At 52.0% G+C, this 27,832-nt stretch overlaps 1 protein-coding gene and 1 long non-coding RNA gene across 3 annotated transcripts in view; one reads left to right on the top strand and one right to left on the bottom strand.

The window, feature by feature from the left end:
* Positions 1 to 26,201, bottom strand: LOC150062347 (uncharacterized). The gene is made up of 3 exons (XR_016536006.1): positions 26,133 to 26,201; positions 25,467 to 25,558; positions 1 to 332 (listed from the first exon to the last, which is right to left on the bottom strand). It is a non-coding gene; the product is annotated as an uncharacterized LOC150062347 (long non-coding RNA).
* Ephb2 (EPH receptor B2) overlaps positions 17,847 to 27,832 on the top strand; it is a 96,297-nt gene continuing 86,311 nt past the window's right edge. For both annotated transcript variants that reach the window (XM_090335599.1, XM_090335598.1), the window contains exons 1-2: positions 17,847 to 17,908; positions 21,181 to 21,865. In XM_090335599.1, the coding sequence (XP_090191725.1) occupies positions 17,852 to 17,908; positions 21,181 to 21,865 (742 nt within the window). In that variant the 5' untranslated portion in view covers positions 17,847 to 17,851. The remainder of the gene's footprint in view (positions 17,909 to 21,180; positions 21,866 to 27,832) is intronic.

Raw genomic sequence — 27,832 nt, 5'->3', positions numbered from 1 at the left:
CCTGGGGGCTCCCTCCCCCAGGCACCCCCATCCCCTGGGGGGCTCCCAAGCTATTGGGCCTTTTCCTAGCTTATTCATGTCTGCACATGCACCGATGGAGCTTCTTCCTGGAGCTAGCTCAGAGCCTGAGAGTATGCACACTACCAGGGGCTTTCAAGTCTGCCTCAGCTGGGCCCTTTTACAGCAGGGGAGACTGAGGCAGCCCAGGGTAGTGGCAGAGCCTGGTGGCTGGCTTCAGATCCCGGTGACAGGAGGGCTGTGTGTGTGTCTGCCGTGCATCTCCTTCCCCGCCGGTGCCTCGCTTAGTGTGAGAGGGGGCAGCAAGTCACCATCTGTGTTTTCCAATAAAAGAAAATGAAAATTGAAGCACATTAAAAATAGCTCAATTGGGATTCCGAGCGGGCGCTGAGGCCTGCTGTGGCAGAGACGCCCAGCCTGCCGCCTCCTCCCCTCAGCCTGGCACCCACCCTGCCGCCGCAAGTCATCCGAGGCAAGCATCTCCCGGGAGGGTGTGGGAAGGACCAAGCACCTAGGGCCATGGGGGACCCCAGCGTCGCAAGATCTGGCTGAAGGAGCCTCTCCCTAAGACGGGAGACCAATTCAGAGCCATGTACGTCTGGGCAGACTCGAGGCCACACTCTACCTCCTGAGGATAGTACTGGGCATTCCAGGGCAGGGCCAGAGGCAGAACCTTGTCAGGGACCCAAAGCCCAAGACCCCTAGCCCCCCCGGCATGGTCTCCATGCCTGGAGCAAGCTGGGAACCATTCTGGGCGCACACCCCCTGTTCACCATGGCATGTTACAGGCTGAAGGAATGGCGGGGGCTGTTTAGCTTCTGAGCCCCCCCTCACCCCAGCAAGGCTCTGTCCTGGCTGTGTAACCTCCTCCCCTCTCTGGATCCCCAGTGTCCTGGCTTAGGAGGGTGTAGAGGGCCCCCCAGGGGCTGCCTGAGCTGTGAGAGGTCCTGGCTTTAGGAAGCTGAGCTTCCCGGCAGGGCAGGGTGGGATTTCCTCTCCCTCCCCCTCACGATGACACTGGGCCCACTCGTGATCTCCCCCACTGAAATCCTTAGTTCAGCCTTACGGACCAGAGCTTGAGGTCAGGGTCTAGGCTCTATCCCTTGACTTTTGCACTCAAAGCTAGTGCTCTACCACTTGAGCTCCAGCCCCACCTGCAGCTTTTCACTGGTTAATTGGAGATAAGAATCTCAGATTTGGGGCCCGGAGTTTGGCCTAGTGGTAGAGTGCTTGCCTAGCATGCACGAAGACCCGGGTTCAATTCCTTGGTACCCCACATACATAGCAAAAAGCCGGAAGTGGTGCTGAGGCTCAAGTGGTAGCCTTGAGAAAGCCCAAGGACAGTGCTCAAGCCCTGAGCCCAAGCCCAGGACTGGCAAAAAAAAAGAATCTCAGACTTCTCTGCTCTGGCTGGCTTTAAACTGTGATCCTCAGATCTCAGCTTCCCAGTAGCCAGTTTATAGGTGTGAGCCACCAATGCCCAACTATAGAGCCTTTTTTTTTCTTATGTTAAGTGAGGTATGCAGATTGTGGAAGTTGAGACATGGGCATTTTGGTTGGTGGGGGGGGGCATATTCTGTGTCCCATAGATAAGAAAACTAGAGTCTGCCTTATCCTTGATCAGAGAGGGGCTGGCTGATGTTAATAACAGTATCCTACTTTCCCATTTATTGTGACTGTGTCATGCCATATAGAAATCTGAGCAGAAATAATAACAGCATTTTACTGAGCACTCATTATAGTGGGCCCTGGGCTCTGTGCTTTTTATGTGCCTGATCTTAGTACTTCTTGCCTAGCCAGTAGCTGCTAAAGTTTTTCTCGTTCCATGATTCACAGGGGAAAGTAGTGACTTGTCTGGGACCTTGAGGTTTAAAGTAGAGTTCAAAGCTGGAGGGCAGCTGAGCCCACCCTCCCCGTCCCCAGACACATGGAAGCATCCTGCAGGATGACCACAGCAGAATGGCTGCTTGCCTGGTGTTAGGAACCACGCTAGCTCTCTTCCTCTTCCCCAGTGGTGTGGGCTCCTCAGGCAGGAGGAGAAAGTGTGTGGAGGAGCAGAAAGTGTGTGGAGAAAGTGTGTGGAGGAGCAGAAAGTGTGTGGAGGTAGAGGACAGAGGTGTTGAAGGCCTGTGTTCCGGGGCCTGGCATGAATGGGACCAGGCCATTACTGGATAGGGAGGTGATGGCAGCGGAGGATGTATGTTCCAGTCTCAGTGTGTGTGAGGCTGAGTGCATGGCAGCACCACTGAGGGCGACCCTCAGGAGACTTGCCCTGAGGCTTTTCATCAGCAGCATGAGCCCCACTCCCCTTTGTATTCTTGGGGCACAATGTGAGTAATACCTCCGCCCTCTCACCCAGCCCTGTGAGCCCCTCCTGTAGTTCAGTGTCCCTCTCAGTCCTAGACCCCCACCCCCAAGGCCACATCCTGAGTCCTAACTACCATACTGTCACTCCTGCACCCCTGCAGGACTGGTAAGTCCTTACCAATGGCCTGGTGTCCGCTCCCTGGAGCAGGAGTGCAGGGGTGGGGAGTGGGGACCTCAGGCAGGAGGACATCCTACCCCATCAGACTCTTCCAGAGCTCCCTGTTCCTAGATCCTTTGTCAGGATCCCCCCTCCTGCCCGGAGAGCCCAGCCGCAGCCAGCAGGAGATGGGACAGATAATCTGAACTTTAAAGAAGGTGAAGTAACGCCCCCCCCCCCAACCATCTAACACTGCAGCTGCACCAGTGGTGCAGGCCTTGTGCTGAGGGCTTTGCCTTCTCCTTACTGTGGATACAGGCCTCCATTTCTCAGATGAGCTCACTGAGGCTACAGAGCTGTGTGGGGAGGGGCCAGGCCAGCCTAAGGGGACCACCAACCATACACCTAAATCCTGCCAGAGAACGGTCTATCCCAGTGGGACGCACGCCAGGCCAGCGGGGGACACGCTTGAGGCTCCCTATCCAATTTCTCAATTACAGCTGGAATTCCTGAGCTGGGCTCCCAGCGTCAGCAGGTCTGATGGGCCGCCCCGGGCTGTCGCCACCAGCACAGAATTCTTGGCAAGGAGGAGGGCTGAGCAGGGTGCGTGAGTGTGTGGGTGGGGTGTCCTAGGCCTGGCTGGGCCTGAGGTGCTGCGGCCCCCACTCCTTGGAGCACTGGCAGAGTGGCACGGGAAAAGGCTACTCATCTGACTCAGGGTTTAACACAGGTCATCTGTCTCCTGTCACACTAGACATCCATATGGCCTTCTCATCACGCTTAGCACCCCAACACAGAAGGACGCTAGGTCTAGTCTAAATACCTGGCCAGGAAAAAGTGTTATATACACTAGAGGAAAAGCTGGCACCAAGAGGGGCATCTAACCTAAACCTGAGAGGAAAAGGCAGCCCAGGAAGGCTTCTTGGAAGAAGAGGTTCTTTGGCCAAGTCTTCAAGGGTAAGGAGTTTTCCAGGCAGACCAGGTGGATGTTCTGGGATGTCTTAAGGATAAGGAGGCTGAAAGAGGGCCTCGAGAGCTGAGTTTCTTCTGGAGGCCTCATTCTTGCAGACCCTGCTACCACGTCACTGGTACTGCTGGCCAGCCATGGCAAAGGGTAGAGGCTGGGAAGCTCACAGCCAGCCAGACAAACTGGGAGGAAGTATCTTACCTGGCCATGCCCTCAGGTCAGGAAAGAAGGCATTCTACCTGTTTCCCAGGGCAGCCGGAGGTCCAGAATTCTCACCAGCCAGAATTGCCCGCCTCCTACTTAGCTGCCTACCTCTGCCTTCATGGGATGGGTCTCCAGTACCAGGGGTCAAACCCTGCCACTCTGCCATCTCACCCTCACTCAGCGGTGTGGCTGTCACCCTCTGCACCTCCCATAGTGTGGTGGGCAGAGCCCTGGATTGCAAACCAGCTGCCTTGTCTCTGCCCACTCCTGCTCCTGCCTCCAGACCAATTTTTGTTTGTTTTGTTATTTGTGCCAGTACTAGGGCTTGGGCTGAGGGCCTGGGTGCTGTCCCTTAGCTTTTTTGCTCAAGGTTGGCGCTCTAAACACTTAAGCACTTGAGCCATCTCCACTTCCTGCTTTGGGGTGATTGATGGGTAATGAGAATCCCATGGACTTTCCTGCCCAGGCTGGCTTCCAACTGTGACCCCGAGACCTCAGGCTCCTGAGTAGGTAGGATCACAGATATGAGCCACCAGCGCCTGCCTCTGCCTCTGGATCCGACTGGTGCCTGTTTCCTGCTTCTATGTTTTTCTGTTTGGGCCCAGAAGCTACCCTTCCAGAACTCTACTCTCTAGGTCAGTCCTCTCCTGAGACTGTGGATGCCCAGAAGCGCCTTTGGGATTTCCTGCTCACATCATCAATGAATCAATGTCTTCCTTCTTTGTTCACTCACTCCTCCTTACCAGTTGCTAGTGCCTCAGCTCAGCGAGCCTCAGTTTGCCGATTTGAGACACAGAGACAATCAAGTACCTTCACCACAAGTCACTGTGCTCAGGAAATGGTAGCCATGACAACAGAGATGCTAGTGGGTGGTGGTTTTGCCTCAATCCCTAAATTCTCCTCCCCACAGCTGGCTGTCCTCACTCTATACCCACCCTACTCCCCTCCCCACCCCGTCTTATTCATTCTAAGACCCTCCTTCATTTCAAGCCCTGGTCTTCAGATCCTTCCTCCTGTCATTAGCCCTTGTGTGCCCAGCCTCGCAGTGTCACCAGTTCACATCAAAAGCTCTGTGCCTGGCATTGTCCTCCCACCCCAGGACAATAACTGAAGGCAGAGAGGAGGCTGCTGGTGAAAAGGATGGTGGGAAATGACTGAGCAGCATCCCCAAGAACCATGGGCGCTTAAGAGGAGGCAGCGCTGAGATGGAGTCCTGGGCTGTCTCATCCTTGTACCCACATTGCCTCCAGCCCCAGTGGGGGCCTGGAGGGGAGCAGCTACTCTGAAAAAGAGGCAATTTGAAGCCATCTGGCCTAGATGGACTCTCTGCTCTATTAGATAGCCTGGGGCAGACCTCTGTACCCCTTTTATTCCTAGGCTGCAATGTCCTTATCTAAAGAGTGGATCATTCCATGGGAGCACTGGGGATGGTGGAGTGGGGCCACCCCTCATCACCAGCCCCCTTCTGTGCAGTGGAGGCTGTGAGAAAAGCTGTCTTTTCTACCCAACTGTGTTGCTTCAAAGTTCCTGCTTTGGCCTGGTTGACTTGGCTCTTGTTAAGGAAAAGAGGAAGTGTTTTGGAATAGGGAAGGATTTTTGAAATGTAACGTTTTTGTCTTAAACTGGTTTCTTTTCAAGATGGAATTAAGATATGCTCCAGACTGTTCAAGAAATAGCAGGAAATGCTGGTATATTTTGAGAATATTTGTGGACCCTTAAACTTATCTAAAAGTCACCTTATGTAAATACATTTTACCCTATTCAGGTTAGCCAATCATGAGCAGACTATGACCTGAGCTCAACCAGTCTGAGGAGAGGGGCGGTCCTGCTGCAGGGGAGCTGCCTGCCTGAGATGAGTGCTTGCTTGCCAGATTTTTGGCTGGTGGTTTGCTCTTCTGCAAAAGTAAAATTTGTCTTTTGGGAATAGTTCTTTACTTTCATGTCTAATCATTTGTAAGAAGGAAGCCTCATCCTTTCAGTTAGACCTATGGCCATAAGCTGGTGCTATTTCCTGGAGGACTTGGTTTACTCTCCTCTGCCAGGGGCCTGGCTGTGCCCCACACAATATTAGGGGTTCCAGCCAGACATTTTCTTGAGCCCTAGGCAGGGTGAGGGTCCCACTTAGCTGGGGACCCTATAGATGTGATCTGTATGTGCTTGCCTGCCCTCATAGGTTGGGATCAGTGGGCATGGCCAGGGTTGAAATGGGCTTCAGTTCTCATTTAGTAATTCCTCTGTGGGGAACAGGAGCTCAGGTATGGTCCAGCTGTGTGATCTAGGAAGCAGCTGTACTGGCCAAACAGGGCCTCTTGAAATAACACTAGCTGGAGACAGAGCCAGTGAGAGCAGGTCAGCACCAAGATGGCAGCCCCAACAAGGAGCCATGTCCTAGGGTAGACTATAGAGTTACTGGTCATGTGTGTGTGTGTGTGTGCGTGTGCCTGTGTGCGTGTTTCTAATTTCTCAGTACCAGCATGTTCTGTTTTTTGACAGTTGTAAGCTGGCTAGTGAGAACTGTGGAAACAGTTGTGTAGGTGTGGGAGGGAATGATGTACATTCAAGGATGGACCAGTGAATGGGTGGTGGGGGGAGGTGAATGGAAAGAGGAGGGAAGGAGGTTGATTCTGACGGTAGATGGGTGGATGAATGGATGGATGGTGGGTGGATGGACAGCAGATGCTTTGATGGGTGGGTGGATGGATGGGAAGTTGGGTAGGGTGTATGTAGATGCCAAATGTGTGGGTAGATGGGGTGAGAGTGGTTGGGTGGTTAGGTAGGCGGTGAGGTGGAAGAGTGAGTTCATAGCTGAGTTCCTCAGGTTGGGTTGTTCAGTGGGTGGATGAATATGAGGAGTGGGTACCCTGTTGGGAAGTGAATGGTAGGTGGGTAGATGAGTGGATGGAGACAGTGTGGATAAACGTTATGTGTGGGGGGCTGAGTGGGTCAGGGTAATTCATGGGTGGGTACTTGCAAAGAGTCACTGGTTGGAAAGTTAGGTGGGTGAATAGGCATAGGGGCCAATGGGTAGATGAATGAACAGTAAAATTTCATGTGGCTAAGTGCCTGACACCTTGCCTAGAAGCGGAGGGGCATTCAGGGTTCCCAGATTTGAGTTAATTGCCCTTCACTGGGAGAAACCAGTGCCAATTAGGCAAATAGATTGAGTCCCAGCAGGTCCTGCAGCAGGTTTGCTAATTGACTCCAACCTGACAGACCCTGGCTTGGACTCATAGTGGCCTGTGTCTTATTGATTTGTAATTTACACTCTGACTCGCATCCAAAAGGATTTGAAGTGGCTTATAAGATTAAACCTGCGTGCAACAGGATAGCCAGAAATGGAGTGCGACAGTGAAAAGAGCCCGGGAGCAGTGTGGTGAAAGAGGAGGTTGCTTGCTTTCCAGGTCAGACCTGATGTTCCCTAGCTGTGTGATGTAAGGCAGGCTGCTTACCCTCTCTGAAGTACACACACACACAGTACCAAAAATAAAAAGACCACACATGCACGCACGCACGCACGCACGCACGCACGCACATCCCTATCTTATAGGAAGAAACTGGGGAATGTTTAGCAAGGTTGGTGCAGAAGGAAGGCTTAATGATGAGGATGCATATACAGCTAAATGAATGGGTGGTAGGCTGTGGGGTGAATGGAATAATGGATGGAGATGGGTGGGTGGGCCAACAGACAGTAATAATTCTGTCTTGAGGGGCATCGTGTCAGAGGGAGTAGTGCCATAGCCTGGCACAGTGGTTGGTATGAGTAGCTTTGAACGCACAGTTCACACTGTGTGCCTGTCTGCCCAGCATCTGCGGTGTTAACCAGCCCCTGATATGACCTACGTGGGAAGACAGCGTCTGTAGTGAATATGTAGACTTCTGTCCTCATTCTCTGAGCAGCACAGTATAATGGCTGTTTCGCAGGGTTCTTGCACTGTATTAGGTATTGTAAGTATTCTAGAAATGATTAAGTTTATAGGAGGTTCCATATAGAAGTGGGGTTGGGGGAAAGGCAAGGGGGCTCAGCACCACTGACTCACCCCTGTAATCTCAGCTACATGGGAGGCTGAGATTGAGAAGATAATTGTTTTAAGACCGGCCAGGGAGAAAGGTCTGAGAGACTGGGTCTTCCTGAAGGAAAGCTGGGTAGAATGTCACACGCCTGTGATTCCAGCAGTGATAGAAAACCTGGCTCAGATGCATGCCTGGGTGGGAAGCAAAATATTCTCTCAAGTGACTATCCAAAAAACAGGGCTGGAGCGAGCACAGTGGCTCATAACTGTAATCCTAGCTACTCTGGAGTCTGAGATCTGAGGATTGGATTCAAAGCCAGCTCAAGCACTAAAGACTGTGAGACTCTTATCTCTAATTAATCACTAAAAAAGGGGATGTGGGGCTGAGGCTCCAAGGGTAGGGCAATAGCCTTGAGCTGAAGAGCTCTGGGACAATACACCAGGCCCAGGGGTAGGGTGGTGGCCTTAAGTTGTACAGTTAAGGGACAATGCCTAAGTCCAGAGTTCAAGCCCTGTGTCCCACCCAAATACAAACAAACAGGATCCGGGAGTTTGGCCTAGTGGTAGAGTGCTTTCCTAGCATGCACGAAGACCTGGGTTAAATTCCTCCTTACCACATACATAGCAAAAAGCTGGAAGTGATACTGAGGCTCAAATGGTAGAGCTCTAGCCTTGAGAAAGTCCAAGGACAGTGCTGGGCACAGTTGTGTCCATTTGTAACCTCAGCACTGGGAAGGCTGTGATAAGAGGGTCATGAGTGTAAATCTAGCCTGGGCTACCTAGTGAGACTTAGCCTCAAAACAACACAAAGGAATTATGCAGGAGGGTTCAGGAGGCGCCCTGCAAGTGCTGTGTTGTTTCACACAGCGATCGGACGTGTAAAGCGTTGGTATCCAATACAAGAAAGAGTCTACTGACTTTCCTGCTCAAGCTGGCTTTGAACTTCGATCTGCAGATCTTAGCCTCTTAAGTAGCTAGGATGGCAGCCAGCAGCGCCTGACCTTTGGTCACATTTCGATCTCATAGACTGCATAGTACAGAACACATTTTTTCCCCTTTCTGACTATAGTTTAGGGTCTGCTTGTTACATGGAAAGATATATGGCTTCATTTAAACTAAATATAAAATGTATCTTTGCAAATTCGAAATCACCAGTCAAGTGCTGTCTGTGAGAGGCAGGCTGGTGTCAGGAGGCTTCCAGGTTCAGTTTCTGAGTCCTTGTGATTCTGGGCAAGTCCTCTGGCCCTTGCAGGTTCCCCATGTGTACAAGGGGCCTGTGCAAACTAAAGGAGGGCTTACTACATCTAGGGCGTTCTGTCCCTGCTCCCTTCACTCCCCCCCCACCCAGCAAGTCTGGTGTTCACTTTCCACCCACAGCTCCCCCCACCCCAGCAGCCCTGGCCTAGACCCCCATCCATCATCCTGTCCTTTGCGGAGGTTAAGTGGGTCCCCGAGCAGCGAATCCGAACTCCCCCAAAACCCTGGCTGCACAATGCGGCCCGCTGTTAGCCAGCAGCCCGGCTGGCCCCCAGGATTGGGTTTCAGCCCGGGTAGCCGGCGCTGGCGGATGCCCAGGCCAGCGGCAGGCAGGCGGGGAACAGAGCAGAGGAGCCAGTGTGGCGGGATCTCCTCTGCCTGGAGCCTGAGAAAACATGTGTGGGCTCCAGGCAGGCAACTGAGGCAGAGCAGGGGCCTCACGCAGCAGGACCGACCCAGAGGAGCATGGCATTGCATTGCATTGCTCAAGAATCCTAGACCAGAAGGTTTTTACATTAGCCAGGGTCTCCTTCCCTCCTGCCTAAGGGCCCAGTGGAGGCGGGGGTGGGGGGGTTGGGGGGGGGAAGATAGGCTCACACTGGAAAAATGTGCCATCTGTGTGAAGGTTTCACTTTAGAAAAATCTAGAGCCTTCCACAAGTTTCCTTCAGCTTCTCTGGCACTACTACTTGCTTCTAGCCAACACACCAAGACTTTGTGGTCTAGGAAGTCAGGCAGATCTCTGAGGCTTCTCTGGTCACTGTCTTATGACAACTCAGGCACTGACAACTCCTTCTTGTGAAGCAGTATGGCTTGGTGGCTGTGAGATTGGAATAAAGGGGTGGCATCTTGCCCTGGCCCTTACTGGTCATATGACCTTGAGGGAGTTTTTGGTCTCTTGATGCCTCAGTTTCCCTCTATGCTTGCTCTGAAACAATACTGATGAAGGGTCGCCTTGCCACATGTTAGTAATTTTCTCTGTGGCCTTTGTGTGGCCCAGCCCTTGGCATGGTATAAAAACCTTTTTCAGCTGGATGTGGTGGTTCATACCTTTAATCCCAGCTCTGTGAGGCTGTGGCCAAGAATCTAAAGTTCCAGGCCAGCAAGGGCCACATAGTGAGACCCTGTCTCAAACAAAACAAAACAATAAAAACAAGAGCTGAGAGCTAGTGGCTCACACCTATCAATCCTAGCTACTCAGGAAGCTGACATCCGAAGATCATAGTTTGAAGCCAGTTTAGGCAGGAGAGTCTGTAAGACTCATCTCTAATGCACCACCAAAAAAAAGCCAGAAACAGCAGCTCTGTGGCTCTGTGGCTCTGGTGCTAGGCCTTGGGCAAAAACGCTTAAGATCAAGCCAGGTGCAGTGGCTCACGCCTGTAATCCTAGCTACTCAGGAGGCTGAGATCTGAGAACTGCAGTTCAAAGTCAGCCCAGGCACTAAAGACCATGAGACTGGAATCTCCAATTAGCCACTAGAAAACCAGAAGTAGCACTGTGGCTCAAGGGATAGGGTGGTAACCTTGAGCTGAAGAGCTCAGGGATAGCGCCCGGGCCCAGAGTTCAAACCTCATGACCGACCAAAAAAATACTCAGGATCCAGGCTGAGTTCAAGCCCCAGGACTGGCATAAAACAACAACAACAATCCTCCTAAACACAGATTCTTTGTACCCAGAATATCTGCTGGTCTTCAGAGCAATGCTCAGAGCAAGGAGTTGTCACTCCCACTTTACAGATGAGGAAGCAGAGGCTCACTGAGCTAGGATCTTGCCACCCTTGGTGGTAGCCTGCAGCATTTTCTCCTGGCTCCCGGCTGAAGCCTCTTCCTGGAATTTCACACTCTGACTCCATCTATTGACATCTAGGTCTAGGCCATGAGATGCTGGGAAGAGTCCCATGCCAGGTTGCCTACACTGGGGCAAAGGCCTCTGGATGCAGCTTCAAGCAGCTCCCCCGAGCCAGCCTGTAAGTCTAACGTAATTTCCTCTGTCAAAGCCTGCCCGTGAACAGTTCTCAGGGCCTGCAGGAATGCTCCATAGCTCCCTGCTGCCCATGGACCAGATCCAGACTCCCCTCCATGTTCTGGCTTCTTCCAGGCCTCCACAGCCTTCCCTGGACATTTTGATTCCACTGTGGGCAGCACGTGTGCCAGAGCCCAGGATGGAGAGCCAGCCCGGGATTTTACCCTTGCCCAGCCCATCCTCATCTTTCCTACTGGTGCCTCTGTCTGGGCTGTTCCAGATCCCGTCACCCTCCCAGATGCCTTTCACATCCCCTGCCAAAGCTCCGCTCTCTTGGCTCGCTCTGTGCATCCCAGCCCTCGCCCAGACCAGCCACCCCCTCTGCCTTTCCCTGTAGTCAGGGCCCAGAGCTCCCTGATGGGAGGGGTTGACTGTTGTAGCTCTGCACCTGCAGTGCATCCTGGGTAGGGAAGGTGCTCAGTGACCTACCATGACTCTGGTACCTAGCCTAGCCAGCGTGGGAGAGACCAAGGAGAGCTGCCAGTGAGAAGGAAGGAGCCTTTGAGCTCGGTGTTGGAAGAGAAGTTAGCAGGAAGGGCCAAGCATTCCAGGGAGAACATTCTGGAAGGGTCATCAAGGCCCAAGGAAGTCTATCATCTTCTGAAAGCAGAACGAAATTCAATATGGCTGGACCCCCTCAGGATGTAGAAAAGAGGGACTGCAAGGAAGTGGTTGGCCTTGTGTCCCTGTTGACTGGATCCTTATGTAGGGAGCTCAGACTTCGTGCTTTTAGTAGAGACTCTGTGAGTAAATGCATGGTCAAACATGGACTTTAACACACTCGCCCTAGCCACAGGGTCATGCCTGTAATCTAGCTACTAAGGAGGCCAAGAGCTGGAGGATCACTGAGGCCAGCCTGGCAGAAAAGTTTGCCAGTGTCCATCTCCAAAACAACCAGCAAAAAAAGCATAGTTGGAGGCATGATTCAAGTGGATGAGCCCCAGTCTCCAGTCCAGCAAGCCCAATGCCCTTTGGGCAAACCTCAATATAAAAGCAAAACAAACCTCCCCCAGCTTCCACATGAAAGTTCAAGGCTTCTGCTCTGTACTGGGTTCAGTTTTCCATGCCCAGGACCCTGGTGGGTAGACAAGATCTCACCCAGAACAAGGTTCCCAGGAACAGTTGATCAGCATTCATTCACATGACCACTTCATTCTCATGATGACACTTTCTTGTGGGTTTTGTACCAGTACTAGCGCTTGGTCTCAGAACCCCAGACTTGCTTTTTGTTGTTGTTGTTGTTCGAGGCTGGTACGCTACCACTTGAGCCACTGCCCAGTTATTTTTTTTTACAGAAGCAGAAACAGGCTCAGAGAGAAGACTTGGCTTGTCCACAGTGCCCATCTTAGAAAGTTCCAGAGCCAGAGTTCTTCCTAGACCATCTGTGCTCCTGGGTCTCTGCCTCCTCCTCCCTCCTTCTTTCCCCACCCTCACCCCTGCCCACACACATACATGCTTGTGTGCCTTGATTGTGCTCCCATCTCAGAAATAACACCAGCGCAGCTTGGCACCCTGAAACTGCCTGTGTGCCCTTGAGCAGTTTGCGCCCCTCTCTGTTTCCTCATCTATACAGTGAGCTTGAGATGGCCTTCTCTGTCCTAGCCACTTAAGAAAAGTTGCTTCCTGTGGCCCCAGAGAGTTATAGCCCAAAAGGGGGTGCAGGCAGAGCTGACCAGGGTGGACTGGAGGTCTGGGGGCCCCCGCCTGAGCACAGCGGGCCTCATGTGGCCCCCTCCTGCCGGCTGAACACTAACGACTTCAGTGTGTCTCCCTTCTCAGCTCAAATATTTCTGAAATGCACACTGCTCCTTCGCACGTAGCCGGAGGGGCCGTCGGCCTCCCCAGCCCGTGCAATCAGGGCCTCCTGATTGCTTTCTTCTGTGCAGTCTCCAGGAAGGAAAGGGGGTGCAGCTCAGTAGGGCTAGCCAATCCCGCTCCCAAGGCCCCAGCCCTGCTTTCCCCTGAGGAACAGGCTCAGGGACTTAGGGGGGGGATCCCGAGCCCCAGCTTTCTTGCTTGGCTGGCTAAGGATCTGTGTGGCCTTCCTTCTCTCTGCTCACATGCTCATGGGGGTTCTAGGTGGGCCAAGGCCTGGAGACTGGAGTGTCAGGAGGGTGGGAGGGCATGTTGGCATGAAGCTGCTGCAAGAGGTGGGTGGCAGCGGGTGGCACCAGCGAGGCTGCCAAGGACATGGGTAGCCAGGCATGGGTTCCACTCTCAGCAATCACCACATCAGCCCCTCACTTTCCCCGACTTGCTTCCCATAAGCCACACTCTAGATATCCTCGTGGTCTTTGTCTGGCATTCCCTAGGCTTGCCATGCCCTTCCTACCCAGTGTCAGCTGATTCACTCAAGCCTCCACTCCAGTGCCACTTCCTCCAGGAAGCCCTCCCCACTCCTGCTACATCCCCCCTCCTCCCACACCTGCTCCCACAAAACCCCAGGCACTCCTGATCCCAGCCTTCCTCTGCAGGGTGATTAATTATCCATGCACAGTGACCTTGGCTTCCCTGTGTGTGAGATTGTCACTATCACAGCAGGGATGGGGACATTTCCAGCATGGAGGTAGGTTGACAGAGCCCACTGGAGTCAGGATGATGGAGCCCACCGGTCCCCAAAGCATGAGAAGTGAAGTAATGTTAGGAAATTGGCCTACAGTGAACGATTTTAATTGTAATGGTCCTGTGTTTATTTGCCTGCTCTTCGTGGCAAGTGATAACTGGTTTTCCATTCCTCGTGATGATGACTTTTTTCCTCTTTAAAATGTACTTACGAAGAAGTGGGGAGACGACGATTCAATTGGATGAGGAGCAGCGTCTGAGTCATAGCACAGGTTGTAGTTGGGTGGGGTCAGGGGCCCGATGTGGACGTGAGTGGCTCCATGCTCCAGGTTGGGCAACCCCAATGGCATAGGACAGTGAGCATGTGAGCCCAATGGATGGGAACAAGGGGGCCTGCTAGGTGCCAAGCCCTGTGCTGATTTTTGGGGGTCCAGAACCCACCATATGTGGATGCACAGACCATAGGGAGAGGAGCAGTTATCACTTAAAACCAGGGGCAGGTATCACTTAAAACACTTGTAAATTCTGCAGGCCTGTGATGCCAGCAACTACAGACCTATGGAGTAGGATGGGCTCTGGAGGACTTCCTGGTGGAGGTGGCCTGAGTTGGGAAGTTTGCTGGCCCTTGGTAGTAGGGCAACCACAGTAGACGAGGGAGAGGATCAAAAGGAAGAGTGTCTGTAGGGAAGGAGCCAGAGAGTCCCATGCAGTCTGTGCTCCCTGTGAATGGGATCAGTGGGTGGCCTTGCCCTAGCGCCCATGCCTCTGCCGGCCTCTGCTTCCCCATCCGTGAGACGAGGCGGCCTCCAGAGCTCTTGGCATTGTCATAAGAGTGTTGGTGAGAGTTTCTGGCTCCTGAAGGACTCCAGGAGCCATGAGCTAGCTCTCCCTTTGTAGATTTTTTTTTTAATTAGAGGAGAGATGTTAGGGTGTTTTTGGGGGGTGGGGAGAAGGAAGTTCTGGTGGCAGAATTGGGGTGTGGCTTTCTGAACCTATCCAGGTTCCCCAGGGCAAAATCAACTCCAGAATCCCCCCGGGTAGCTAACGGCATTGGACTTTTATGCTAGGCTTGAAAGGAACAGAACAGAAAGTCAAGCATCCCAGGAAAATGACATCAGATGGAGGCTCTGTGGCCGTCCAGCTAGAGGCTGATGTTTGACAGATGTTGGCAAGGGTGACTTTGGGGGCGGGGGGCAGGGTAGTTAGGCAGGCTGAGCAGGAGTCTCTTGGCCCCACTTCACTTTCAGGGGCCACCTAATAAGCCCAAAGGAGTGGTGTGCGTGCAGCTCTGGGTGGGCCAGAAACCACTCTGTTCCACGTAATCATAGCTGCCACGTACCGGGCTGCACAATGCAGGGCTCCAGGCTGATCTGCCTGCTCTGAGCTGCTTGTCTGTTCACACTGCAAGGCTCTGGGACTGTCTTCCAGATGAGGAAACGGAGGCTTAGTGTAAATTCAAGGCTGCAAGGCAAACCAGCCAGAGAACCAAGGTCCCTGCTCTCCAAGCCCAGTGTTCTGCTTACCTACCTCCTTGCAGGCCCAGGAGGGCAGCATCGGCATTAAAAAGCCAAGGGAGCCTGGCAGAAGAGCAGGCACGAGCTCCCTCTTGCCCGTACCTCAGGGTGCTGGCCTACACAGAGCCAGGCTTCCAGAGAAACCCAGGGTTAGTCTGGTGGGAGATTGCAGAGGTGACACCTCCATTTCTGCCCTCTGCTTTCCCACCAGGCACCTGGGTATGTCTCCTTGCATCTTGTGGGTGAACTGCCCTCTTTTTTTAATCCAGTCCCTCTGATCATCTGCCCCCTGCTTTCCCACCCATCCAATGGTCAGTGTTATCCCATGGCCTAGCTCCTGGGGAGCCCTAACTGTGAGAGAGAGAGAAAGAGAGAGAGAGAGAGAGAGAGAGAGAGAGAGAGAGAGAGAGAGAGTGTGTGTGAGTGTGTGTGTGTGTGTGTGTACACTTGTCTGTGTGCCATAACTCAAGGACTAGGCGTCGTCTTTTAGCTTTTATTTTCCTTCTAGGCTGGCGCTCTACCTCCTGAGTCATACCTCTGGCTTCTAACACTCAGCTCTCAGCCTTCTGAGTAGCTAGGATTACAGGCATGAGCTTTTGGCAAGTCATTTGCCCTCCCTGGGCCCAAATTTCCAGCCTGCGTTCCAGCCCCTCCTTCTTCTGGGCATGGAAGCTTCTAGTAGTACTTCTCCTCTGGGTCAGCTCCGGAATGCAGCCAAAGGGTGGGGCCACCTGCTTGGCCAGCTTGCCTCCCCCCTTACTCCCTTCGCCCCCTCGACCCCTTTCTGTCCTCAGGAGAGTCTCTCCTCTCCCTTGTTCCACGCAGCTCCCAGCAGCTGCTCCTCAGGCCCAGGCAGAGAGCCCGGCTTGGCGCGTCTCTGACTGAGGCCGATGAGAGAAAAACAGGTTAAAAGTTCACCCCTTGTTCTCTCCGGGAAGAAAAATCTGTAGCATTCGGAGTGTGAAAAGGAAACTTCTTTCAGCTCCAAAGCTGCATAATAGAACTTCCCCCCAATTTACCATCAAAAAGATGCCCTTGGCTCCGGCTCCATCGTCCCTGGCACACCCCCCTCCCCATGCCAGCCCCGAAAACCCACTAAGGGACATCGACCACAAACACAAGCTGCGGGCGGTCACAGAGCACTTTTTGTCAGCTCTCAGGTCTGACTGGGGTCACCTCTCCAAATGCTTCCTCCCTCCCCGCCCTCCGCCCCCACTGCCCCGCCTGAGTTCCTACCCTCATTACTTCCCATTTGGATCTCAGCAGCCTGGACACTGGGCACCCTGCCCCCAACCTCCTGGCACTAGGGCGACCAGCCCAGACCATCAGAATGGTCTGACTCACATGCCTAGAAATGTACAGGTTAAGAGTCAAGATACCTGCCACCTTGCCCGGGTCCTCCTCTGCTGACCTCTCTCTACAAGGAAGCTTTTGGGCCAGACCAGGGGCTAGCAGCTCAGTGGATGGTATTCCTTCTCAATAGAGAAGGCCACAGTGTGGGGATTGATTAGTGATGCCTGCACTAGGGTGCAGGATTAGAAGCTAGCAGTAAGCACACCTCTGACCCACCCACTTGCTGAGCTAGTTGACTGACGGAAGTCAAATTGTATGAGTTTTCCCCACTCTCATTTTTATTTATGCCAACTCATGAATAAACTACTCCTTAGGCCAGCTAGTCACCATACTGTTTTCCCAGTTCATAATGGGGATCAGGATATATTTGTTGAGTGAATGCTTGGGAGGGTTCATAAAAATCTATTCAGTGAATTACAACGCAATCCAAAGTAGGTTTGAAGCCCCTTAGACTGGGAAGGGGTCTAAGGGATGGGTCCTGAGACTGACCTGGAGTGGACAGCAGGTCTAGGTCCTCATGGATCTCTGTCTCCCTAAGCTGTGAGACTCCTGTTCAGGTGCATGTTCTAGAGCTGATCCCAGATGCCCAAACCCCTGGAGGGCTTGTGATAACAGCCCCACCTCCCCCCAACACACACCCTCATGCGTGAAGGAGCCCTGGGGAAGAGGCCTAGGGCTGGGAATGTGATATATCAGAGGGAAACTGATGGGGCTTGGGAGCTGCAGGGAAGCTCCTCAACAAGGCTCCTTTATTGTAAGCAGAAACATAACAGATAACTCAAATCTAGTGTAAAAGTTTGAGGATTTGGTGGTGGGCTCTCTGGAACTCATCTAGGAGGCCATCAGAAAAGGAGGGAAAAGCCAGTACTGAAGAGTTAATGGGATGAGTTTGGTGCCAGTGACTCATGTCTGTAATCCTAGCAACTCAAGAGGCTGAGATCCGAGGATCAAGGTTTGAAGCCAGCCTGGACAGGAAAGTCTGCAAGACTCTTATCTCCACTTAATCACCATAAAATTGGAAGTGGTGCTGTGGCTCAAAGTGGTAGAATGCTAATGTTGAGCAGAGAAAAGCTCGGGGAGAGTGTCCAAGCCCTGAGTTCAAGCTCCAAGACAAAGCAAGCAAGCAAGCAAGCGGGGGTGGGGGGGGATTTCTTTCTTTCTTTCTTTCTTTCTTTCTTTCTTTCTTTCTTTCTTTCTTTTTTTTTTTTTTTGAGTGATTGGCTGGAAGCAGGGCTGACCATGGTAGAGTTAGAGCTAGAGAGGCAGAGCCAAGAAATAGAACTCAGTGGTTGGCTAGTTTGTGGGATGAGGAGGTGGGGTCTAAGATTAGAGAGCCAGTTGATGGCTTGAGGCGATGGAAGAAGGCAGGCTCTTCAAGGGAGGACCTGGAGGGGAGAGGGTCTTAGGATCACGGCAGAATGATTGGCAGCACTGGGAGGCGGGGCAGACAGTGACACTTTGCTCTCTCCACAGAAACACTGATGGACTCCACTACAGCAACCGCAGAGCTGGGCTGGATGGTGCATCCCCCATCAGGGGTGAGTCAGTGGTCCCCTAACCCTTCTTGATACCCCAGGATGCCTCTAGCTCTGCCACAAGGTCTGAATATCCCCTCACATTTCAGCCCCATTTCCCCCTCCTTAAGGGCTCATAGCCAGACATTGCACAGCCCCACCCTCTCAATCCCCTACTATTGAGAGTGTATCCGTTCCCATGACAACACACTGGATGCTTTCAGCCTTTATCCTGGGGAATCCTCAGGATGAGGCAGAGAAGTAGGTACTCACAGGGGCCCTGTTTCAGATGAGGAAAGCTAATCATCACCTGCCAAGTGCCACTCTGTGTCTGATAGTACCCAGCACAAGCACCCTTGTACACATCGCCTCTAATCGTCCCTCTCTGAGAAGAAACCAGAGCTCAGAGAGGTGCCAGGATCTGCAAATGGAGCCCAAGGCTTCCTACCATACTAGGCAAGCACTCTGCCACTGACCCCTACCCAGCGAGTTCTCAGGTTGTTGTCTAGAGCTGTAACCAGGTTCTCTCTGGGCCCTCATTATTCATGTCTGTGCTAAGAGGCTTTTTGTTTGTTTGTTTTTTGTTGGTTTCTTTTTTGCCAGTCCCTGGGGTTTTAACTCAGGGCCTGAGCACTGTCCTTGAGCTTTCTCAAGGGCTAGAGCTCTACCACTTGAGCCACAGCACCACTTTCAGCCTTTTCTATGTATGTGGTACCAAGGAATTGAATCTGGTCTTCATGTGTGCTAGGCAAGCACTCTACCATTCGGCCAATCTCCCAGCCCCACGTGTTGCGTGCTTTTTGAGAACATGCTCGGGCACAGCTCACAGTTCTTTTTCTCCTTAGCATTGTGTGCACAGAGGCTGTAGGGTCAGACACTAGACACTACCAAATGCTGGCCCCACGCTACACTCCAGCCAGGACAGCTGGGAGGGGCCATTTCCTTCTTCCCACTGAGCTTTGGTTTCCTCATCTATGACATATTGATATCAATGTCTTCCTCACAGGCTTTCCTGTGAGGTTGTCCTGCAGTGCATCTAATATAAAGCCTGGTACAGGTTGGACCCCGATAGAGTAGCTATAATAATTATCATCACCATCATCACTGTCATCATTTGAATGTTCCATCCTCTTCCCTCTGGTCTCTGGGGAGGGCCCAGGACTCCATGCCCAATCCACCCTTTCCCTCCACCCCAGCTCCTCAGCTGCAGCTCCAGGGAGCTGTACAGCCCCCCCCCCCCGCCCCCAGGCCTCACTCTCAATAGGCAGGGCCCCAGGGTCAGGCTTCTTTCTATGGCTCTTTCTTGTCACCAATTTTCCATCTGGGAAGATGGCTGGGCCCACAGCCCCACCCTGCCAGTAATGAGGCCAGGCTGGGCTGCAGGGCCCCCGGACGCAATTATTTGGGGTGTTTGGGCTGCAGGGCCTCCGCATGTTAATTAGAGAGAGGGGAGAAAGGCAGAGTGCTCTAATTAAGTGCTCTAATTAAGTTTTGAAGAAGAGCAGCGATTGTAACAAGGGGCTGACTTTGTCACATGGTGCCACCAAAAAAAAAAAAAATTAAATGCAATGTAGGGAACCTCTGAGCTGCCATTGAAGTCGAGGCTGGCCCCGCTCAGCCTTCTGCTCACTCACTCACCCACAGCCTCCAGCCTTCCCAAGCCAGCAGCCTCCACTCAGCCCTGCAAAGAATCAGCCCAAAGAAGCTGAGTGGCCAAAGGACAAAGAATGCTCACAGGAGCGTGACATCTCTCCTATCATTTGCCATCCCCTCAATCACATTTAGAAATTGGGGAAACAGAGGTCCAGACAAGGTGTGGGGGTGGGGGGGGAGGGAGAGAGGATTGATGATGTATCCAAGGCTACATTTCAGATTAGCAGTACTACGTTCCAAGGCAGTACGGGCGATCATGTGACAGGCTGTGCTCGGAAGCCTGGGTCAGGACTCCCACTTGTCTGATCTCTAGCTCTTCAATCCTTTCTGGCCTGAGCCCTTTTGGATTTGGCCCAGGTGTAGCCAGCCAGCCTCATGCCAGGGGGACACAAGAGAGGAGAGAGCCTGCAAGTTCTCTGAGCCACTAGTAGACCAGACCAACAGGCCAAATGTCTCCAAAAGCCCAGGGGAAAGTTGGTGAATGCAAGCACAGGCAGCTAGGGGACAGCTGTAGTGAGGTCAAGCAAGGGCATTTGATGCCTGGGAGTGTGACTCAGCCTCAGAAGCCTGCCTAGCATGCACAAGACCGTAGTTTCTTCCTCAACATCACAAATCAAGCAAAACCAGTTAAGACAAGGCACTCAAGGAAGGCACAGCGTGGAGCAAAAGCTGAGCCATGAGGCCAGGCTCTGTCAGTGCGTCTGCAATGCAGGGATCACTTGGGCCAGAGCCCTTCCCAGCTTCCCATCACCAGTCCAGGCTCTGTGTCAGGACACTCCACACTGCTGCTGGCTGGGCTCTGGTCACCCAGCCTAGGACACAGTGAGATGCTGAGGCATCTTCTTCAGCAGGAGGGAATAGGCTCCTTGAGAAAGAACCCTGATTTCCCTGTCACCCTGGGTCAGCAGGAGTGGGGAAAGGAGGACTAGAACAGGTGTCAAGGGGATCAGAATTGTCTTTAGCCAGGCACTGGTGACTCATATGTAATCCTAGCTACTTAGGGAGCTGAGATCCAAGGATGGTCAGTCCAGGTAGAAAAGTCTAGAAGACCCTTATCTCCTATTAACCAGCAAAAAGCTGGAAGTGAAGGCATGGCTCAAGTGATAGAGCACCAATTTTGAGCAAAACGCCAAGCAAGGTGGAGAGGTACTGAGTTCAAGCCCTAGTATTGGCATAAATTTAGAAAAAAAGTCTTCCTCTGTCAGACTGGGAACCCCCAAAGGCTAAAGCTGTATCTCCAGAGCTCCCAGAGGGCAGAAGTTCTGCATCCCCAGCACGAGCCACTTTCTTCTACCAGAAGGGGCTCCCCTGTGGGCCAGGCTCCCCTAATTTCCTCTTCCAGATGAGAAGTGCCTAAATCTGTGTCTCTTTTATTGGATGAGCCAGACCCTGACAGCTAGGTCACATCTCTCAAGGTGACTAGGGGAATACCAAGACCAGGGTACGTGTTTTTCCCATCTGCTAGGTGTGTCAGCCATTAGACAGGAAGATTCCTCAGGGTCAAGGCTGTGTCTTCCCCATCAGACTGAAAATTCCATCATTATTAGACTGAAGGACCTGAAAGGTACCTCCTCCCTCAGACAAGCACTGGCGGGAGGCTGAGCTCCTTAACCTCCCTCATCTGACTGGTGTTTCACCCATAGTGGGAAGAGGTGAGTGGCTACGATGAGAACATGAACACCATCCGCACGTACCAGGTGTGCAACGTCTTCGAGTCGAGCCAGAACAACTGGCTACGGACAAAATTTATTCGGCGCCGTGGCGCGCACCGCATCCATGTGGAGATGAAGTTCTCTGTTCGAGACTGCAGTAGCATCCCCAGTGTGCCCGGCTCCTGCAAGGAGACTTTCAACCTCTACTACTACGAGGCTGACTTTGATTCTGCCACCAAGACCTTCCCCAGCTGGATGGAGAACCCATGGGTGAAGGTGGATACCATTGCGGCTGATGAGAGCTTCTCCCAGGTGGACCTCGGAGGCCGGGTCATGAAAATCAACACCGAGGTGCGGAGCTTCGGACCTGTATCCCGCAGTGGCTTTTACCTGGCCTTCCAGGACTATGGGGGCTGCATGTCCCTCATCGCTGTGCGTGTCTTCTACCGCAAGTGTCCCCGTATCATCCAGAATGGTGCCATCTTCCAGGAGACGCTGTCTGGGGCTGAGAGCACATCACTGGTGGCTGCCCGGGGCAGCTGTATTGCCAATGCTGAAGAGGTGGATGTGCCCATCAAGCTCTATTGTAATGGGGATGGCGAGTGGCTGGTGCCCATTGGGCGCTGCATGTGTAAAGCGGGCTTCGAGGCTGTGGAGAATGGCACCATCTGCCGAGGTAAGGGCTATGAGGGGATGGGGTGGGGTAGGCTGGAGTGGGATGGGATGTGGCTATGTCCTACAAATGCATACATTTGGTATCAGCTAGGGCTTAGGCTGGCAAGGCCTAGAATTGAGCCTGAGGCTCTCTGTAACAGAGTTTCCAAACTCACCACATTGACCCTTACGTAGCACGTCCTGAACTTTGTAAGGTCTCTGCATATGGGAACAGAGGTATACCAGATGTCTTGGATTGGTACGACGATAACTTTCCATTTTAGTTATGGTGATTGTTTCTGATGGCCAATGATCATCTGATCTTGTGATCTCAAAGTGATCTGGATCTTGTTTAAGAAGAATGAGTGCCCTAATAAATCATACCAAGGTGTTAGCATTTATTTAGCTTGTTTAACTTTTATTAGCCAGTATAAGCCAGGATGAGCTGAAGTAACAAAACAGTATATTTATTTCTTGCTCAGTGCTACTTGCCTTTCATGGGTCAACATGGTTCTCCTCCCCCAAGAGGTGGGAAAGCCACTGTGTGTCAGGACAGGAAAAAGGAGAGAGAATGGCAGATTGGACATGTGGAATGGTCCACACCTCAGTCCTCTGCTCATTCCAGGTGGTCACTTCTGAAGGGGAGAAAGGGATGCCCTCACTGCGAGCTGGGGTTCCCAACAATCTCTCTTACTTTATGCCAAGCACTTATAGGACATCACTTACTCAGCATCACTTACTCAATTCTTACCAGAACCCTCCAAGGGAAAAGCACTGTTTTAAGTGAAGAAATCGAGGCCTAGAGAGGTCACAAAGAGAGTAAATTGCCCATCTGGATTCCTATCCTGGGAGTAGGGTTCAAACCTTGTATTGCTAACCACTTTGACAGCTAGTTAATTTAGGGCAAATGTTACATCAACAGTAGGACAGGCAATGCTTTCCCAGGCCATGGCAAAGAATCTTAAAGTGGCTTGCAAATTTTAGAGGTTCTGGAGGTGGTAAGAAAGTTGTGAAGACAAGCTTGGCTTCCAACTGCAGTCCAGACACTTATTAGCCATGTGACCTTGGCCATGTACAAAAGCCTCTTTCATAGGATAGTGTGAGGACTTGAGAACTTAAGACATGCAGAATGCATACAGCAGATACCTGCACACTGGAAGTGTTTAATAGGTGCTAACTAAATGAGATGCTACATACAATGCCCAGCCTTAAGAAGTATGAGCCATCAAGGTGGAATTATGGGGGGATTTGAAGATTTCTATACCATTTCCTCTTGCCCTCTCCACTGGAATCCAGTGTTGGGATCAGATCCTCAGGCATCCAAAATGCCAGGTAAAGCCTTTGGGTCTTGTCCCAGAGGTCCTAGAGAGCTAGGGGATATGTAGTCTGGGGGTGCTTGGGGATCTTCATTGAATTAACCACCCAGCCTCAGTCCAGCCTCTCTGTGGAGGCCTCTTCCCTCCGGCCTCCGGAGATAGTGGGGGGAGCAGGCAGTGTGTTCCAGACCCTGGCAGGGTGAATGGGGTGTTGAGACAGGAAGCAGTGGTCTACAGGGAGGTGGTCTCTAGAGATGAGGGCAGTTCTCACTGGGGTATGACCATGCCATGCTGGATGAAGGAAAGGCCTGACCAGGTGCTGTGTTGCTAAGGAAATGGGTGGAACAGAAAGACAGGCAGGCAGAGAGGAGTCAGAGGTCAAAGGGAAGTCCACTTGGGAAAGAAATTGGGGCCTGTCAAAGAGTGCTGGCTTTTTGGGGAAGGTAACAAAGTCTATTATTCTTGTATTTTTGTTTTATATTTATTTATTTTTGTGGTGCTGGGGATAGAACCCAGAGTCCTCATACACACTAAGCAAGGGCTGTACCTCTGAGCCACATCCCAGCCATGAACAAAAGTGTTCACAGGGACTGCTCAGGCTAAGATTGGCACAGAAAGTGACAGAAGCCTCTCCAGAGGTGGGGACGTTGGCACTGAGTCATTTGGATGAGGAACGTGTTGTTTGGGTAGCCCAGGGCTCCTACAGTGTGGTCTGTGTGCATAAGGCCTATAAACAGGAGTCAGCTTGGCCCCCTTTGGGATCTGGTTTCACAGGCAGGACCAAAGGCTTGAGAATTGATTTTGGAAGCAATGTCACTGAGAGAGTGCTAGGATGAGGAGGTGTATTCAAATTCTCTTGATGTTTATTTTACAAGGCTTCCCAAGTCTTAGTAGCTGGAAACAGCGAGCCCCGATCGTCTTATGATCCCTGAGCACAGCGAGGTGCAACTGAGGTGGAAAACTGTGGCTCAGTGTTGTGTGACAGTGGCAGCTATGGGCTGGGGCTGGGATGTCACAGGGAGGCTGGCCATGCTGTCTGAGTGGTCCCTTCTCTCACATGTGCAGTGACTCACCCAGACAGAACACCTGAGACAGAAGCCATCTTAGCATACTGGGATCTCAGAAGTGGCATCACCTCACTTCTGTCATGTTCTCTTCATTCAAAGAAACTCCACTTTCAGTCCACACTGGGGAGGAGAATTCACAACAACTCAGACCACAAAGGCCTGGAGCCAAGTCCTTGGGTCTCAGGGTCACAGCTCTCCTCATGTGTGTTGCGGATGCGACAGCACAGGGAACTTGTGCTCAGCCCCAGCTCCCTCTGCTTCTTGATCCCCAGGCCTGAGAGCCAGTCCAAGGCCCAGGGCCAGCTCAGCCAACTCCTGGCTGTACCTAGGGTTAGTTAGGGTCAGAGAGCACAGAAGGACCACAGCTGCTATGGCTGTGACAGCCACCCAGATGCTGATAGCTCCAGCCTGAGCCCTGCAGGCTGTGGAGGGCTGGGAATTGGAGTCCAAGGAGAGGACCACAGCCCAGCCCCACCCTAAGGGCAGGAGAGGACACAGGCAGAATCTTGAAAGGACAGCTCCAGAGAAGTCCACTTTACAGCCAAGCACAATTTCACAGGAAACAACCATTGCTTTGCTGATCTAGATTACAGAAACTAAGGCTGGATGGAGCCCTAGGCAAGCAGCGAGGGATGAATAGAGGGGAACGAAAATCCTGTAATTCTAGCTACGCAGGAGGCTGAGACCCGAGGATCCCTGTTTAAAGCCAGCATGGGCACAAGACTCTGTGAGACTCTTATCTCCAATTAACCACCAGAAAACTAGAAGTGGTGCTGTGGCTCAAGTAGTAGAGTACTAGCCTAGCCTTGAGCTGAAGAGCTCAAGGACAGCACCCAGGCCCAGAGTTCAAGCCCTACCACCAACTGAGGAAAAAAAAAAAACTAAAGGAAATCCTGGTGTGAATTTGTGTGTGTGCGTGTGTGTGTGTGTGCGCGTGTGTGTGTGTGTGTGTGTGTGTGTGTGTGTGTGAGAAAGAGAGAGAGAGAGAGAGAGAGAGAGAGAGAGAGAGAGAGAGAGAGAGAGAGGGAGATGGTTAACAGAGGGTAGCTAGTTCCTTATGCAGTATCTCATTTATGAAACTAAGAGCTAAAGAGCTAAATTGAATTCAATTTGCCCTGCTTCCTTTGGTATCTGGGGTGCACAAGGCACTATGGGAGAAACCAGTCGTCATATAAGCATACAGTGAGTAGCTATAGTATGCCAGTTAGGCCTGGACCCAATGTGTACAATGAGAACTTACTCAGAGCCAGCACATCTCAGCTGGGGGCCATGCAGAAGAAGGCAGGGCGGATGGATGTGTTGCTGCTGTCATTCATCCCTGGGTTTTTCAATCTGGGGAGGTAGATGGGAATGACAGAGGAGAAAAATGAAAAAGGGACTGATGGATGAAGCAGAGAACTCTACATAACAGGAGATCTAGGAGAGGACCACAGCAGTAAAGTCCACTGTGACAGATGGCACATGCCCAGCCAGGTGATCATGGAGGTAATTTAGTACCCAATCTGGGCCCATGCCAGCTGTGCATCTGCTAGTAAAGACTTCTTACCGGAGGGGCCCGGGAGTTTGGCCTAGTAGTTGAGTGCTTGCCTAGCATGCACAAAGACCCAGGTTCAATTCATCGGTACCACATACATAGAAAAAAGCTGAAAGTGGTGCTGTGCCTCAAGTGGTAGAGTGTCAGCCTTGAGAAAGCCCAAGGACAGTGCTCAGGCCCTGAGTTCAAGACCCACAACTGGCAAAAAAAAAAAGAAGAAGAAAAGAAAAGACTTCTTACTGGAGACCTCCGCACCTTTCTCCCTCCCCAGATCATAGCCCATGAGGCCTTCCCTCATGGAAGCTCCCACGTAAGGCCACAGTAAAGTAGCCCTGCCTCAGTTTCTCCAAGCTGTACCTGTTCCCAACTCACCTGGTCTCCCCTTCCCCACTTCAGCCTCTAGTTTCCCCTGCCCAGAAAAAGCCCCAGCCATGCCACCTCTTCTCTCCCTGTCCCCACCCAATCTGCAAAGAATAGCAGGCCAGCCCAGTCATTGTGATGGCTGCAGGCTGTCCACACAGCAAATAATGGGACTTGTAGTGTTGTGCTTGGATGGGGCAAGGGGCTGTATGACAGCTTGGGGAGTTGTACTCATTGCTAACTCTCTGGCTCCAGCCAGGACTCCCCAGTTCACAGCTGCTAGTTTTGCCTGGGGCCTCCCTTCTTCCTCCAACCCTGCCCTGCCCTGCCCTGCTCTACTCTGCAATCCCAGCCTTGCTCTCTCCCCAGTCCTGGCCTCTCCATAACTTTGGCTTTAGAGACCTGGTCTCAAACTCTAAAGCTACCTCTCTCTAGCTGTGTGACCCTGGGATGGTAACTGACCTTCTCTTGCCTTTGTGTGCTCGTCTGCAGGACACGTTGCCCAGACAGGCTATATTAATAGTCAGATGCCTGTGAAAAGTGTTAGGAAAATAAGAACAAGGGATTATGAACTCTTGACTTTGGTTTTGGTTTTATTGCTGTTTTCTTTTTAAAATTTATTCCTAAGGAGTTTTATGTTTTTGTTGTTTTCCTTTTGTGCCAGTACCGGGGCTCGAACTTGGGCCTGGCTATTGTCCCTTAGCTCTTTCTGCTGAAAGCAGATACTCTACCACTTGAGCCATAGCTCCGCTTCCAATATTTTTATATCTCAGCCTCATAAATACTATTGTTTTGTATTTGTTTTGTTTTTGTCAATTGTAGGGCTTGAACTTGAGGCCTAAGCAGTGTCCCCAAGCCATTTGAGTGACAGTGCCACTTCTGGTTTGTTTGTTTGCCAGTCCTGGAGCTTGAACTCAGGGCCTGGGCACTGTCCTTGGACACTTTTTGCTCAAGGCTCGCACTCTGCCACTTGAGCCACAGTGCTACTTCTGGCTTTTTCTGTGTTTGTGGTGCCAAGGAATCCAACTCAGGGCTTTGTGCATGTTAGGCGAGCACTCTACCACTAGGCCACGCTCCCTGCCTGCCACTTCTGGTTTTTTGAGTGGTTAATTGGGGACAAGAGACTCACAGGGGCTTTTCTACCTGGACTGGCTTTAAACCATGATCCTCAGATCTCAGCCTCCTGAGTAGCTAGGATTACAGGTGTGAGCCACTGTACTCAGCTCTTTCTGGGTAGATTTATGTATATTCACACATATTGATTTTTTTTTTAAAGAAGAAAGCAAGCTGTTAAAACTACATGAGGAGTTGTTATTGTTATTTGTTTTATGTCTGTCCTCCTACCCCCCACATGAGGATAGAAAGAACCTAGGGCCTTGAATCCAAAGCAAGTTCTGCACCACAATCTACACCACCAGCCTCAGGACCGTTGGTGCCATGTTTCGTGGCTATCTTTCCACGCCCCGTTAGAGCTGCATCATTGGGAGGCTCTGGGGGTTTCCCGAGGTGAAGGCACTGCATCTGCAGTTGATGAGCCCGCAGTGTTTGGCCATCTTAAACACTGCGAGAGTGTGCAGCTCTTCTGTTTCTGCCTCCCCGCTTGTATCTGCTACGGATACATTTCCAGGCCTGGAACTGTGAGGTCAGAGGGCATGGACTTGCTTTAAGAGCTTTGGACACGCATTGCCAGACCGCCCCACAGAAAGGGCCCC

Source organism: Megascapheus bottae, chromosome 6, assembly GCF_031878675.1.
Source record: "Megascapheus bottae isolate mThoBot1 chromosome 6, mThoBot2.hap1, whole genome shotgun sequence".
Taxonomy (NCBI): domain Eukaryota; kingdom Metazoa; phylum Chordata; class Mammalia; order Rodentia; family Geomyidae; genus Megascapheus; species Megascapheus bottae.
The sequence above is the reverse complement of the archived record's forward strand: the minus strand, read 5'-3'. Positions and strand labels throughout refer to the sequence as shown.